The 16,512-nt window shown below is 37.1% G+C and overlaps 1 protein-coding gene across 3 annotated transcripts in view; it reads left to right on the top strand.

The window, feature by feature from the left end:
* The window catches only part of PRKD1 (protein kinase D1), a 318,415-nt gene that overhangs the window by 263,419 nt on the left and 38,484 nt on the right, over window positions 1–16,512 (top strand). For all 3 annotated transcript variants that reach the window (XM_078053526.1, XM_078053525.1, XM_078053524.1), the window contains 9 exons: window positions 20–230; window positions 389–466; window positions 2,844–3,048; window positions 4,484–4,607; window positions 6,458–6,535; window positions 8,041–8,320; window positions 9,377–9,429; window positions 11,489–11,561; window positions 13,902–14,008. In XM_078053526.1, the coding sequence (XP_077909652.1) occupies window positions 20–230; window positions 389–466; window positions 2,844–3,048; window positions 4,484–4,607; window positions 6,458–6,535; window positions 8,041–8,320; window positions 9,377–9,429; window positions 11,489–11,561; window positions 13,902–14,008 (1,209 nt within the window). The remainder of the gene's footprint in view (window positions 1–19; window positions 231–388; window positions 467–2,843; window positions 3,049–4,483; window positions 4,608–6,457; window positions 6,536–8,040; window positions 8,321–9,376; window positions 9,430–11,488; window positions 11,562–13,901; window positions 14,009–16,512) is intronic.

The following is a 16,512-nucleotide window of genomic DNA, read 5'->3' as shown; positions in this document are numbered from 1 at the left end:
TACTGTATTTCAAACATAGCAAAAGTCACCATCAGAGTCCTTTATTGGTCGAGAGAAGAGGTCGAATTCTCAGTCATACATTGGACGACCGATTCAGCTCGACAAGATTTTGATGTCTAAGGTGAAAGTGCCGCACACGTTCGTCATCCACTCATACACCCGGCCCACCGTGTGCCAGTACTGCAAGAAGCTGCTCAAGGGGCTCTTTCGGCAGGGCCTCCAGTGCAAAGGTAAGGAGGATCTTGCCATCGGACATTTGTCGCCAGCTGCACTTTGATCTGGAAAGTAGTCCTCATCCATTTGAAATTACTGTTCTTTTTCTTAGTTCACAACTCCTCTTTCTGATGAGTGCTTGGTTTTTGTTTCCTTTTACAATCGTTGTGATCAGATTGCAGATTCAACTGTCACAAACGTTGTGCATCCAAAGTACCCAACAACTGCCTTGGTGAAGTGACCATTAATGGAGGTAAGTGAAAGATCAGCCGTCACATCTGTGCTTCTTCCCTGTTCAAGAGTGTGTCCATAATGACTTCACAGGATTTTTTTTTCTGTTACTTGTGACCCAGCCCAAAGTAAATTATGGGCTCAGCTTGTTCTATTTGACTTTAGAAAAACGCTCGTCATTGAGTTTTGATGAAAACCAAAGAGCTTGGGGCGCCTGGGTGGCTCAGTCATTAAGCATCTGCCTTCAGCTCAGGTCATGATCCCAGGGTTCTGGGATCGAGCCCCGCATCGGGCTCCCTGCTTGGCGGGAAACCTGCTTCTCCCTCTCCCACTCCCCCTGCTTGTGTTCCCTCTCTCGCTGTGTCTCTCTCTGTCAAATAAATAAATAAAATCTTAAAAAAAAAAAAAAAAAAGAAAACCAAAATCTTGACTTTTATGCAGTGCACAGCTAGTACTAAAAACTTGGATGTCCAGAATTTCTTTCTCAGCTTTCTTCTTAATACTTCTTTCCTAGTTTGTTCAGAAATGTAGAAAATGTTGGAATGCCTGCAAGTTATAGCTCTCAGTCTCTTTTTCTCCATCCTTCTCCTTCCAAGCATTGGGACAAAGATTAATTTTTCTTTGGGAGGAAAGGGAGGGAAGAATCAGAGACTGACCCATCAAGAAATAATCACCCACTTCTTTCCTCCACCCAGTTAATTCGGTTTTATGTGTGTTTATTAACTTGAATCTTTAATAATAATAAAAAGAACTTTAATTCAGCCAATTAAAAATATATATTGTTTTTTATACTTGGGAATATTCTTTTGGGAAAACTCTAGCTGTAAAAATTAACTTTGAAAGATTCCTAAGTAAAATATCATGTCCTAAAGGAACAGCTGACATTTTCTTCCTGAGTAGTATTCCTAATGGAGTCTTAGTAAAATATTTGACTTAGTACCCCAGGCTAACTTTTTCTGTAGACAGTGGACTGCTTTATACCTTGAGTCTAATATCAGTTTTGTGATTCCTCTGGGAAAAAAAAATGGTGGACAGAACACCAGAGAAAAAAATTGAGTATTTTTAATGCTAAAACGCTGAAGAATAAAGGGTTATCTTTTCTCCAGAACTTTCTTCTCTAGAAGAAATATGTACCTAGTAGAAGAGGAGGGGAAATCTCTCAAGGAAAGCATTCCTATACTAGTTCCTGCCTTGGAGATTCATGGATTAACTGCCAAAATGGAAATCTTGGCAGTTTTCCCACTTTCTGTGGCATGTGGAATTGACTTTTTCAGGCCCAGGAAATGTCAGTATGTTCTTGATAACTGGAACTAAGGGGAAACAGTGCAGTTTTTGATATTGTTGATTACTTTGAAATTGCATTTTCCCATACAGTCAGAAGAATCTGGTAAAAACATGAATTTCCCAAGCTTGGCAGGCCGAGGTCCGGGATCTATTTTTCAGTTTAAAATAAGTACTCTGCATTCGTAAGTACAGTCGACACTTGAACAACTTGGGGATTGGCGGGGGACCAACCCCCCCATACAGTTGAAAATCTGACTATAACTTTTGGCTCCCCCAAAACTTGACTGCTAATAGCCGACTGTTGACCAGAAGCCTATTAATAACATAGTTGATTAACACATATTTTGTATTTATATGTATTATATACTATATTTTTACAATAAAGTAAGTTAGAGAAAAGAAAGTGTTATTAAGAAAATCATAAGGAAGAAAATACACATTTACAGTACTGTATTGATCGAAAAAAATCTGTGTATAAGTAGACTCACACAGTTCAAATCCATGTTGTTCAAGGGCCAACTGTAATTATAATTTATTGCATTACCATCAAATGCATGATGACAGGATTCAGTATTACTTCAAATATCAAATATCTTAAGTATTTAAAAACTGCTGCTTATGTGACCAATTTGATATATTGGAATCCATGACTTAAAAAGTTACTGGAATAGCAAGAATCAGTGACCCCGGGTCTTCTTGCATGTGAAAGTTTCCCTCATCCTCCCATGTATCCCTTTTTTCCCACTGGGGCTGGGCTGCTGAAATAGACCAGTTTTCTCCTCAGTCCTTCCTGGTATCACTTTGGTTCCTAGAACTTTGCTTCTATCCCACTCTTGGCTTCCTTCCATGGCTCTCCATGTCTTTTCATGTTTTTAGGCTTAGGGGCATGAAAAAGAAACATCTGCTTATAAAATTATCTATTCATCCTCTGATAATTTCAGATACTTATGAACTAAAATTTTAAAAAAATAAAGAAAAGGAAAGAGACGATAAATTCTTGAAATAAGTATTTTTTTAGGGCTTCCAATTGATAATGTTGAAGAATTGCCTAACTCTCGTAAGCCCTGACTCTAGGATTCCAGGCTTATCTTCATGGATGCAAAACAATTTTTTAGATTTGCTTAGCCCTGGGGCAGAGTCTGATGTGGTCATGGAAGAAGGGAGTGATGACAATGACAGTGAAAGGAACAGTGGGCTCATGGATGACATGGAAGAGGCAATGGTTCAAGATGCTGAGGTGGTGATGGCAGAGTGCCAGAATGACAGTGGGGAAATGCAGGACCCAGACCCCGACCCCGAAGACTCCAACAGAACCATCAGGTGAGGGCTGCACTCCCAGTCTCACTCCAGCAGGGGAATTTCCTTTTTAAGATTCTTTGCTATTTTTATCTATTGGAGAAGAAATTTAAAGTGTGTGCTTGATTTGTTTATGAATGCGCTGTGAACTAGGGGAGAGCCAGTGGAGTTAGGAGGTCTGGATAGCCTTAGAGAGGTGTAGTTTTGAATCCTTTCTAGCATTGCCTCTTTCTGTGATCCCTTTTCTTTTGCATGTGAAAGTTACTCATATTTGCCAGCCACAGGTTTACTGCTAAATTAGTGTTTATTCAGAGTTCATTGTTTGGACTTGCAAAGATCAGGGCCCAACCTCAGTGGACACCATCTATCTTATAGCTGGCCCCTTATACAAATATCACATATGTCTACATCTTACTGTTCTGTATTTTATTTCAGAAGTATGTGAAATTTTATATTGGGATTTGATCATCTGTACTTCTTGATTACTAGATGATCCCCATTTTTGATATCAGGGATCAGCACACTATGGCCATTGAGGCTGCTGCCTGTTTTCTAATAAAGTTTTATTGAAACATAGGCGTGACCCATTCATATTGTCTGTGGCTGCTTTTGCATCACAATGGCAGAGTTAAGTATTCTACAGAGCTTAAAAATGTTTACACCTGGTCCTTTGCAGAAAAAGTTTCCCAGCCTCTGATTTACATTATAAAATATATTCACACTTTTGTGTCCGTTTTACAAATGCCATATTTATTGGCAAACTGAAATTGTTCATGAGTAGAGTGATAAAATAATTGGATTTTTTCCATTTAATGGCATAAGAAATATACTGGAAAATATTAGTCTTGTGACGGAACTATCTTTTGAAGGTGTACATTTCTGTAGTATCAAAGTGGGGGGAATTTGGGGGGAGGTGCTTGCATATATGCATAGTGGGTAGGGAAGAAGACAAGAAGAGACAGAGACAGGAAAGGCAAAGAGATGAAGGATCCTGTGAACAATAGCTATTTAAGAGAGTTTAAATAGCAGATTCTACTTTTTATGAAATTATCCAGACTCAAATTCTTGTTCTGTGATATTATGCACATGATTAATATTTTGCCTGTAGTCTATGATAAGTAAGCAAATAAGCTTTTATGTGTGATTCTGAATACTGTGGCCTCAGTACACTAAGACGGTAATCTAGCTGGTGTTTCCCGAAAACTGAACACCATGCGGTTCAACCTAAAAACTAAGGTGATTATTATCCTGCTTCAGGATTTTTAAAGTGTACCTGTGAAGTGCCTATCACTCAGAGTAATCCAGACTCTGAACCATGGTACTCTGACAATACATTTCACCAAAAGTGGGATGTGAATGTTTTTTGACTTTCCCTCTGAAATAGCTGAAATAAGGTTTTATGCAGGAAAAGATCTGTATCTAAAAACATTTCTCTCCCAAAATATTTTGACTTTTCAAGTCCATCAACAAGCAACAATATCCCGCTCATGAGAGTCGTGCAGTCTGTCAAACACACGAAGAGGAAAAGCAGCACAGTGTTGAAAGAAGGATGGATGGTCCACTACACCAGCAAGGACACCCTGGTAAGATTCACAGCCAGCCGTTTACTCTTGGCTCACTAGCTTTCATTAGAAGAGTTGCTAGTGCCTTGTCAAGACAGCGGGATGTGTGAGTTACCAGGAGCAAACCTCTGCTTGGGCATGGCGTAGGATCCGGTGGAACACATTAACAGTCTCTGGGTGTCGGATGTAGTTGAGCAAGCAACTGAGTTAGAAAAAAGTGTAGACAGCAATCTCAGGGAAACAAAGTCATTTACCTCTGTTACTTGAGATGATCTCCGAACAACTTGAATGTCTGCCTGTCATTTTATAGCAGTCATGAAAATGACAGCATGTATTTTCAGAATGCTCCTTTGTGATTCAGAATTTAAGAAAAAAAACAAAACACTGCATTTTAGGGAGAGAAAAAAACAATGATAACTATTACATACTTTTTAAATCCTTAATTAAGTGATCACTTAACAACTGACCTATTCGGGAATACAGTGATCCTGTATTTTATTAGATAAAAGACAACATATTTTAATGTTTTAAATGTAGTCTGAGGTGTTCACTACTCCAGATTTTTCTAATAGGTGATGAATGAGATTTGTGCATGTGTGAAAGAGAGAGAAAAGAAAAATCTTCGTTTTTGTTGAACTAATTGGCATTTGCTGATAAGCATCTTTCTTAGTTACTGGTAGTGTTTTCCACTAACCTCCTATCTATAGGATCCCCAACATTTATTTAGAAAAATAGACACCCATAACCTAATTACTCTATTTATAATATCAGTCTTCTCTGCTGGAGAGAGATTTACATGACTTACTATAGGATCCAATTGAATATCATCCTCTAGTTCTTCCTAGACATGGCAGACATACAGTATTTAAAGCATATCTAATATATTTGACTGGTCTAAGATAAGTTGTGGTTGAGATCAAGAATACTGCTAGGGCTTTTTGGTCTAAAAGGATGAATACACCCACCCACCCCCCCACACACACCCCCCCCCCACACACACACCCTAAAATTGTGGAACATATACCTAGACTGAACAAGGACCTTATCACCAAATCATGGAAGTTTAGATCTGTAGTGAACTTAAGAGAACATAGAGTTTGGTGCATTCCCCTGACTTTGTTACGTTGATGTCATGGAGTCAGACTTGACATCCAACAAAATATTCTTTATTTCTTCTGTAATATTCAGAATTCTTCCATCTCTAATGGAGGCCAGAATAGTTGACTGGATAAGCATGGTATTCCTTATGTTCTGAAATAACGAGTATACATAAATTCTACATCTCTTATTATCTCTTATTATATCTCTTATATCTAACCCTTTTTATTTTATTACAAACTACAAATCCACCTCTAGTTCTGCAAGCAGTCCAATAAATTTTTAAAATGGAAATGTACCTGAGTGGCGCAGTAGGTTAAGTGTGGGTTTCGGCTCAGGTGGTGATCTCAGGGTCATGAGATCAAGCTCCTTGGGCTCCGCACTCAGCAGGGAGTCTGCTTCAGTTTCTCTCTGCCCCTACCCCCTGTGTGCTCACTCTTTCTCTCTCTAAAATAAATAAATACATCTTTTAAAAAATAGAAATATTTACTATGCATGCACTAAGTGCCAGGCGCTACACTGGGTGCAAATATATTATCTCCTTTATTACTCCTAACTCTCTGATGGAGATGCAGAAACTTATCACACAATTGCTAAATAGTCATCTTTTTCTAGAGTCTAAAATTCAGTGTGAGTCTTACTGGTCCAAAGCCCATCAGATCTTATGTCTCCATTGGGAAAATGTTTTGGTTTTATCATTCTTAGGTATTTTTTTTTTCATCTTTGGTATTTTTAAAATTTTTAAAATATCCTAAATCTAATTTCTGTTTCAGCGGAAACGGCACTATTGGAGATTGGATAGCAAATGCATTACCCTCTTTCAAAATGACACCGGAAGCAGGTACTACAAGGTAAGGATGGCTCTTGCCTTAATTGGAGTCTCCTGCTCCCTCTTATCTTCTTGGGAATGTAGGGTGTTAAGAATACAAAATACGTCTAACAGACATGACTGTTTTGTGCTTGTTCCAGGAGATATTTATTATTTTTCTGTAGTTTACAGATCTGGGGGGAATCAGGTTGTGACCGCAAGTTAGTCATCTGTGAATTTCAGATTTCCCTGAGGAGTGCTTCTGGCCCCATGGAATGGTGGTGGGGAAGAGAAAGTTTAATTGAGTATATCAGATATGTGCATTTTAACTAGAAAATTCAAAGTCCAGCAGATTAGCTACAAGAAAATTCTTGAAATCCACTACATCCAGGTTTTTTGTTCATCTATAGTCTTACAACACATTCCCCAGGGGGTTAAGAAACATTGTATGATGTCTCCATGCATTGCCAATATGCATAAGGAGCACTTTCCTCTAGAGAAAAATTTGGCCGCAGTTTCTACTTTGTCTCTCTACGTGAAATAGTACAGATGTCACATAATGTATCACCCAGTAAAACATGGTTCCAAAAGAAGTTCATAGTGAAAACAGTATATTCTTGCTCCTTCAAAATTAATGCAGTCTCAGCCATAGTTGACATGACTCACAGCGTCTACTTTACACAGCTCTAACAGAAAAAGGAAACCTCATTAAGTTTTAAATGAAAAATTTATTTTAGAAGTTATTATTTCTTAGTCACGCCATACCCCTGCATAGACAATGTGGTGATTAATTATTTTTTGCTGTCAAAATTGTCTTAAAAGCAACTGCTTTTAAAATCAATCTCTGTGGTCTACCTCACTAAAACTGTTCATTTGGCTATACTATTATATTAACATCTGTTGAATCAAATTATATGATTCATTTTCAGTGCCTAAAAGGATAGTTAAAACTTAGCAACAGCCAGGCATACCCAAGTGCATTTCAAAAGTGTTGTGATTCTATCTCACCATTATAAAAATTAATCATTTATATTCTTAGATCTCGATGCAGGTTCAAAATCATTATACCTATTTGTACTTTTTCTTGCCACATGAACATAGTAAAAAAGTCACTTGAATTTTTCTGGCAAGAGGAGATGATAAAGTTTCCCCCAGTAAAGGTATTTTTGAATTTTGCTTAACAGTATTCTGTGTTTTGGGCGCCTGGGTGGCTCAGTTGGTTAAGCGACTGCCTTCGGCTCAGGTCATGATCCTGGAGTCCCGGGATCGAGTCCCACATCGGGCTCCCTGCTCGGCAGGGAGTCTGCTTCTCCCTCTGACCCTCCTCCCTCTCATGCTCTCTGTCTCTCATTCTCTCTCTCGCAAATAAATAAAATCTTAAAAAAAAAAAAAAAAAAACAACAAAACAGTATTCTGTGTTTAATAAAACTATTTTACATGAACGATGGCTATTTGTAATGTCATTTGTCACATGTGCCTAGCATGAATTTTATTTGAAAGTTTATAGACTTGTGATAAACTGCAGTTAGTACACTCTTTCTTCCACAGGAAATTCCTTTATCAGAAATTTTATCTCTGGGACCAGCAAAACCTTCAGCTTTAATTCCTAATGGAGCCAATCCTCATTGTTTTGAGATCACTACAGCCAATGTAGTGTATTACGTGGGAGAAAACGTGGTCAATCCTTCCAGCCCACCACCCAATAGCAGTGTCCTCACCAGTGGTGTTGGTGCAGATGTGGCCAGGATGTGGGAGATGGCAATTCAGCATGCCCTCATGCCCGTCATTCCCAAGGGCTCGACTGTAGGTTCAGGAACCAACTCGCACAGTGAGTCTGCTCTAGTTTTGTGTCTATAGAACAGTTGAAGAGAGCCTCTTTGGGGATGACTTAGTTTATTGGAGAACGTTGGGTCTCTCAAATAGAAGCTGCTACACCTACTAAGGTATCTCATTAAATGATCATATGTTATTGTTTTCTTTATTTTATATGAAAATTTGAACAAATTCATGTAAACCCTATGTATTAGGTAATAGCAGAAATCTAGAGCTGTTGTTGGTCCTAAAAGAAGGGGTAATCTAGTCAGCTTGCGTTTGATCTGGAATGCCAGTCTTGTTATTTGCAAATGTGAGTTAACATGTTTCCTCAAAACCCCCTAACATGGTACTCTGTGCAGGATACTTGGTGTGCAGAGTACTTGGAAATTCTTGATAATTGTATTCCAGAAAGAAATCTCTGTTCATTAGTAGAATGAGACAGATTTTACCAAAATGCAACTGTGATTAGGTGTTGAGGATGAATTTTAAAAAGATATTTTAGAGGAATATCTATGTAAAAATGTGTAATTTTAAATTTCAAAATGGCTCTTAATAATGAAGCTTATCGGGGGGAACCTGTTTTTCGTATTGCAGTAAGTTATCTGGTGATTGATCACAACTTTCAATTGATGTGTAAAGCAATGTACATATAAATAGGTTATATATGTTTATTTTGGTGCTAAGCATTTTACGTGAGGTCTCTTTTAATGCCTAAAACAACCCCGACAGGCGGACGTTAATGATTTGCCTGTGTTACAGGTGAGGAAATCAGGCCCTAGAGCGATTAAGTTGTCCCAAGATTACCAGAGTGGTAAAGCGGCAGCCAGCATTAACCCAAGACTTCAGAACTCCAGACTCTAAACTGACAAAATATTATTTTTCAAAGCCAAGTACAGAGTAAATCTGTAATTGTAAAAGGAAAGAAATATTCTAATGAACATTTTCCTAGAAACATTTAATTGCTGTGATTTAAAAACAGCCTGCAGCTTGATTAGTAAAGCCTGTAATCTGCTTGCTTTGATGTTACTTCTCTTACTTCTTTTGTGTATTTTTTAACATGTATTTCCAGGAGATATTTCTGTGAGTATTTCGGTATCAAATTGCCAGATTCAAGAAAATGTGGTGAGTGTGTACCTACTAATATAAAACTTGGTAATGTGATTCTTTATTGGAAAATAAGAGTATCCTAAAGTACACGTTTATTTATCTAACATTTTAATTTTTCAGTATTTTCTAGAAAGTAAAATAGGGTCTATTGGGATATTTTTCTTCCATAAGATTTTAAAAACATTATATTATGTGGATTTTTTAAAGTGATTTTTCTATATCCTGTAGTGTGGAGAACTAAATACTATTATTCATCTCAGGTAAACAAATATAATGCGGTGACTGTTTTTTCTCACATTTGCCCACCTTGGTATTGGAATTTTAATGGTCAATATAACACAATACCAAACAAAATAAATTCTTTGAGTTGCACAAGTGGCCCTTAAATTCTCATTCCTTGATTGCTACCTAGCAGTGCTGTCTTATGACAAGGAGTTGTGAACGCTTTTAGAGTCACTTATGCTTATCAAGACCTCAGAAAACTGCATAAATCATTATATTTTATGGGTTCATATTCTAACGCCCTAGTCGGCTATGCCACATAACTCCATCCTTTCAACTCAGTTTTTGAAAATCATAAACATGAGATAATTTATTATATTTTGTCATGACAGGCAGCCAACATGTAATAAAGCCTTTCCTACCCTGTCCTGTGACTCAGACCTTTTGCTCTGTTTTCCCTGCTACACCTATGACTGAAAGCAAAATGTTTACAGCCTTACTTACACTTATGTGAGTTTAATTTTTAAAGAATAAAATCCATGAAACTCTGCTCATCACTAGTTATAGCTTTGCATCCTTTGCTAAATTGGCATAAAGTAAACTGAAAACCAAAGCTGAATTGAAGAGAATTAGGAAAACTTCATAGTGAAGGTTAGTTGTAGTCTTATGCTGTTAATCTTGAAATATATTTCTAAACACTTGCACATTCCTCTTGCTCTTGATCAGCCAGAGAAGACTTTGGGAAATAAAGGTAGTCTATAAGCCTCTTGGAAAATTCTAGATACCTATCAGGTCATTCCACCCTGTTCAGCCACTGTTATCCACTGAAAATTTGGGGTGGGCCATTGAGCCATATGAAAAAGTTGGAGAAGCTGGGACTCAAAATACTGGAACAGTATTAATTTGTTTTCTTGTCTCCAGACAACCTTGAACTCACTCCATGGTTACTCTGAAGGGATAACAGAATAGAGACAACTGGTAGTTGTTTTATAGGGAGGAGCACAAAGGAAAAGATAAGAGTGGGTAGGAGATGAAGAGGGTAGGATTTGATGTAAAAGGACTCGCTTTCTGAAAGGACAAAGACTGTAAGAGTGGAGGACAGGCAGAAAATTCAGTATGATATAATAGGAATACATAAAGTGGAAAGTGGTGTTTGTGTTTTCATGAGTGTAATCGTCAAATCAGAGACTGTAAGACATAGATTAAAATATAATGCTTTCTTTAGTAATTATTATTTCAAAGAGAGAAGACTAGACATTTGGATCTTGTGACCTCCAAAAGTAGTAAAAATAGCTACCTCACAGATGAGAGTTTCACAATGGATTATCATCCTTTTGTGGTGTCTCCAACTCACAGTGATTGAGCCCCTTCAGTTTAGATTCATCTGGGTTGGATGGTTGATAAAGAAGCATCCTCACCATCCTAGCCATAAAGAGTGAAGTGATTGGAATCAGGACTTACACAGACATGTGATTGGGACCCAAGATTATTTAACCTGAAATTTCTAAATAACCATCCCCACAAGCAAATCTCTTTTTGAATACTTAGAGTAAGTAGCGTAGTATAGTTATAAGTCTTATTTCTCTCTGTTAAAACATATTTGACTGAACATTATGAAACCTCTGCTGCTTAAGAACCAAATAGTTTGCAAAAATATTACACTATTAAATTAATTGAAGAGTGTGCTTTGAGTTCTGTAGTGATGCTGCACATTTCATCTAGCATTTACAATCTTATCATTTACGTTAAAATATCTAATAATATTAGTAATGTATGTAATAGACATATAATTTATCAGGACTAATGTTTTGTTCTATTTCATGTTTGTTTTTCCCTGGACTTGCACCTGTAGGACATCAGCACAGTGTATCAGATTTTTCCTGATGAAGTGCTGGGTTCTGGGCAATTTGGAATTGTTTATGGAGGTAGGTTAGCTCACTAGTATTTTTATTAACTTGGAGTTTTAGCTACGTGTATTTAGAACAGTAATATCTCCAAGAAAAATATAATAGAAAGACCTATGTGTACATATATTTGTATGTATATCTCTCTGTGTTTTACCTTTTCAGAAATTTCTCTTGAGATAGTCACTATCTGGAGACCTGGATATTTCTGTCTTGTAAGAGAAGTTTTTCTACTCCTAAAAAACTTCTTTTGCTTAACTGTTGACGGAGTCTATACACAATGCTGGTTAAATATTGGTTTATTTAGACAAACTATTGAGAAGCAAGGAAGTTATAATTCATAAATTAGTTCCATTTCCCTTTAGCATATTTGATCAGAGCTCTACAAGAAATCCATTCACATAACTAGACAAATAATCTTTTAATTCTAAAATCTGTGACAATGTATTTCATAAAGGTTGTCATTTTTTAAATTTTTGAAATGAAATACTAGGTTTTTATCCTTTTCCTTATTGTCAAGCTATTTGGTGAACTTATTATTTTAAACTCTGCTGTTTTAGATTCTAGCCGGTTCAATTATATTTTTCAAGTCTTTAAGAAACATTTAATACTTATGCTTTACCTCCCCTATAAACTGACACCACAACTTTCAGTTCTTGGATGTAATCAGTTAAAAAAAATTATCTTTTCTGTGAGGTGGGAGGGCTCTGAAATAATCACAATGTCTCACTCATTATTGTTTATGATAGTATAATATGTGCTTTTTTAGTGGATTAAGTTATATGCTGTTCTAAAAAGTGATTTGGGCCGCACCTGGTTGGCCCAGTCAGTAGAGCATGCAATTCTTGATCTTGGGGTTGTGAGTCTGAGACCCACATTGGGTGTAGAGTTTACTTTAAAAAAATAAAAAAAAATAAAAAGTAATTTTGATTCTTATGGAATGCTCAAATGCTATTTTTTTATGGGAAACCCACCGATGAGTCAGCAGACATTGTGCTTTTTGTTAATGCATAACAGTGTAACAGTGCTGCACAGAGTATTGCTCTACAGTGTAATCATTGCTTGCAAAAAAAAAAAAAAGTCACGCAATATAGAACATAGTAAATATAACTGCACATCCTGCAGGGGTGAGAAATGAGGGCAGAGGGACGAGCAGGTGCCAGATAATTTTAATACCCAACACTGAAGGAGCAGGCCCAAGAAGAGGCCTCCACAAGGAAACTGAAAAGTTTAGACCGGTCTCATAGGGGATGAAGCAGATGAGAACGACTATCAGAAGAGAGGTCAAGTACTCTATATCATGACAGAGGAGTGGAAACAAAAGAAGCTCTGAAAGAGAGTAGAGAGTGGAATGACTAAGTAGAATAGAGATGGCAGTGCGTCCAAGAGTAAATGATGTTAAGGAAGTAGAGAATGGGAAAACAGGACAATCTGGGAGTGAAGGAAGGAGGAGTCAGAAGGAAGTCAGCAAGAGTCTGGAAGGAGTCAGAAGGAAGAGTGAGAGTAGAGTGTAGGGGGGAAGGAACGCTGGATTTACAACAAATGTAGGTATCATGAAATTTCAGGTTTGTATGTGAAAAAAAATACCACATAATTAGGTCATTTTCATTTTCATACTTATTTAACACTACTCTATTCTATACCTACTACAGTATAGTAGTGTAGAAGTTAAGAGCTTGAGGGTGCCCTATAGATTCCCTAAAATGTTTGTTGGGCGGCTTAAATGGGATGTAATGTATGTAAAAGGCCTGTCTTGTGATGACAATGACAGTGATGATGACGAAGGTTTTCTGAGTTTGTATAATTCTCTGGGCACTGTGTGCACCTTATGTATCTTATTTCACCTGATGCTCAGAACAGCCCTACCATTGAAGATGAGGAAACTAAAACTCAGAAAGCCTAAAGTGATTTGCTCAGGGTCACAAAGCTAGTAAGTGAGAACCAAGACTTTTTATTCTTTCCCTTATGACATGCATTAGTTTATCAGGACTTTAAAATTATACTTTCTTAAGGAGAGCATTTTGCTGGTGGTATAAGATTGTTTATATTAAGTAGCTCAATATCGTGTTTCTAAATCATATATTTTTATGAGAAAATATCAGGCTGGTGATATGTATAGCCTTTAATGTCCCACTTTTGTTTTCTAAATTGTGGCTAATTTTATGGTACATATTTGATTTAGAATAATGGAGCTAAGAAATGAAATCTTGATGGATGTAAGTCACTGCTCATTAGAAATGTTAATGTGTTCAATGAAACATTTTTGTAATTCCCAAAATTGCCCTTGTAAATTCTGGTGTTCTTTAATATAGATGATATTTAATAACATTATCCTAATATCTTCCTCTTTTTATTTTAAAGGAAAACATCGTAAAACAGGAAGAGATGTAGCTATTAAAATCATTGACAAATTAAGATTTCCAACCAAACAAGAAAGCCAGCTTCGTAATGAGGTTGCAATTCTTCAGGTACATCTTTGTTTTTCATTTGGAGTCTCTAAGATTGTCCCCCAACTTCTGCAGAACAAAGAAAAGGTCTCCAGATATCTATGGTGTAGTTTTTTTTGGAACGCTTTAAAATAACAGGAAAGGCAGCTTGAGCATCCGGCTATTGCCTGGGTAGTATCTTTCCTAAGTCTGGGCAGTAGTTGTTCTCTTTTATGTACTTAATTCTGGGTTTTAATATATTATTAATGCTCATTAAATGGGTAATGTTTCAGCATTTGCTCACAGTGGACATGCTGAGACCATTTTGTTTTACATCGTAAATGACCTTGCCTTCATAAACATTCCTCCTTTATGCTGTGATAATTATATGAATTGAGTATGGAACTGTCAGCATATCAGGTACATGAGTAATGTATGCCCGAGAATCAGATTGTCTTGGTATTATTAATGTCCTTTTTGTCTCTCACTGTAAGCCTTTCCCTTCATAGTGAACATGTTACTTAACTCCTTTCATTAACAGTAATCCCTTTTTCAAGCCAGAATATGTTAGTCAAAGATATTATGTGGTATTTATAATTTTTGTAACCATTAAAACTTTTTCCACAGACTAAAAGGAAATTGAGCAACTGTTTGCTAAATGTGGTCAACCTAGCTATTCAGTCTAGACAATCAGGCCATTGATAAATGCCCGTTTTTTATATAACCACCATAATTCTATACTTGTGCAAGCTGTTCATAATTTCTAATTCATAGCTTTATTGAATAATTTTCATTTGAATGTGGCTAACAAAACAGATTGCATTTCTTCATTTATTGTTTCATTGAACTGCCATTTATTGAGTTTCATACAATAAAAAGTTGAAAAAGATGCAATTTCTGCCCTAAAGGAGCTCATGTGCACAGACAACCAAAAATAATGCCCGCTATACATAGAAAAATAACATAGACTTTTCTGGGACTCAGAATTTCTAAAGATGGTGTTTTTGTGCTTTTGGACAACTGTGTAACACAGAGAACTACCACAGTGTTCTATGTTTTCCTGGGGAAGATGATAGCCAGGCTCTGAAGATGCCAGTTTCATAGATTCATAGCTTAGTGCTTGCTAATCAGTTACGAAAAAAGATTTTTTAGAAAATTCTTAACTTGGCAACATGGAGCTGTTAATGACGTCTGAAAACTTGGTAAATGACATCATGCCAAACCTGGCCCCTGCTCTCCCAGTCTCCACTCCCAAGTGGTGTCCTGAAGGCAGATCCTTTGCAACATGCCAACCTCCAGACTGGCATATGTACAGAGACATTATCCTTGCTTGCCAGACACGAGAGAGGGAAGCTTCCTGGTTAACATGGCTCTGTCACTCTACATGTTATTGCAGTGGCAGAGAGTGATCGGATCAATGTAGAAGGTCTAATTCTTTGTGTCTAGGCCCTGTAATTGGCTCTCCCCAGCCTTGTCAGTAAGTATCAGCTACTGACTCTATAGTGAGGTAGAAAAATAAAATACACCTGAGCATAAACTGCCTCCCGTCTCCTCTTCTAAAAGAGTAGGCGCAGTCAACAACTCAGATACAATAAACAGACATTTGGCAAAATTTTCATTATGGTTTTCAAAAAAAAAAAGTTTGTTTAGGTTGAAAGTCAAATTCTGCCCCTTGAGCATGTGAAGAGGTTGAACAGTTCTCATATTATGGCCTGGAATCTCAAAAATCCTCATTGCTCATCCCTCATCCCCACTGTCCCTAACCATTCACTTTATTCATCAAACTCCTATTGATTGAGTACATAGCATGAGCTAAGCCCCATCCTAGGTCCAGTGAATACAGTGGGGACAAGACGCACAGATCCTTGTTGTGGGTCTTTTTTTTTTTTTCTTGAAGTGGTTTTATTACAGCATAGGGACAGGTCCCATGGACAGAAAGAGCTGCCTGTTGTCATGGGTCTTAATTTGAATCACTCAGCTGTACCTTCAGTCAGATGTTTGCAACTTATTTATGTGTTGAATTTTCAATCACGTAACATGTACCATGGGTCTTCTTAAGCCTTGGCTTAATTACATGCACATGCGGGATTCAGAAGTTCATACTTTTATCATAAAGTTGCCAATTGTTTCAAAATTTCAAAAATAGGGGACTCATCCTATCTCCCAACTGAAACAAATGAAAGAAAATGTTTTAACCCTTTAACCGTTGTCTGATTTATCAGCCTCTCGGGAAAGATTATAATTTCAGTATTCAAAGACAGTGAAGTTCAAGCTCACCTCCTTTGAGTCTTTGCTCAAATATCATCAACTGTATAAGTACCATTCTTACCTTATTGAAAACTACAATTCACTCAAACCGCCTCCCATCCCTACCCCTGTGCCCCTCTTACTCTGATCTATGCTTTTTTCTTCCATAGCACTTATCACCTTCTGTTCTATTAAAGAATTTCATTTATTGTATTTGTTGTGTGTTTCTCTCCCCAGCCCCCAGAATATACACATCAGGAGGGTAGATACCATTCTTTTGTTTACTGATATATCCTGAA

The sequence above is a fragment of the Halichoerus grypus genome, chromosome 8, assembly GCF_964656455.1.
Source record: "Halichoerus grypus chromosome 8, mHalGry1.hap1.1, whole genome shotgun sequence".
Lineage (NCBI taxonomy): Eukaryota > Metazoa > Chordata > Mammalia > Carnivora > Phocidae > Halichoerus > Halichoerus grypus.
The sequence above is the reverse complement of the archived record's forward strand: the minus strand, read 5'-3'. Positions and strand labels throughout refer to the sequence as shown.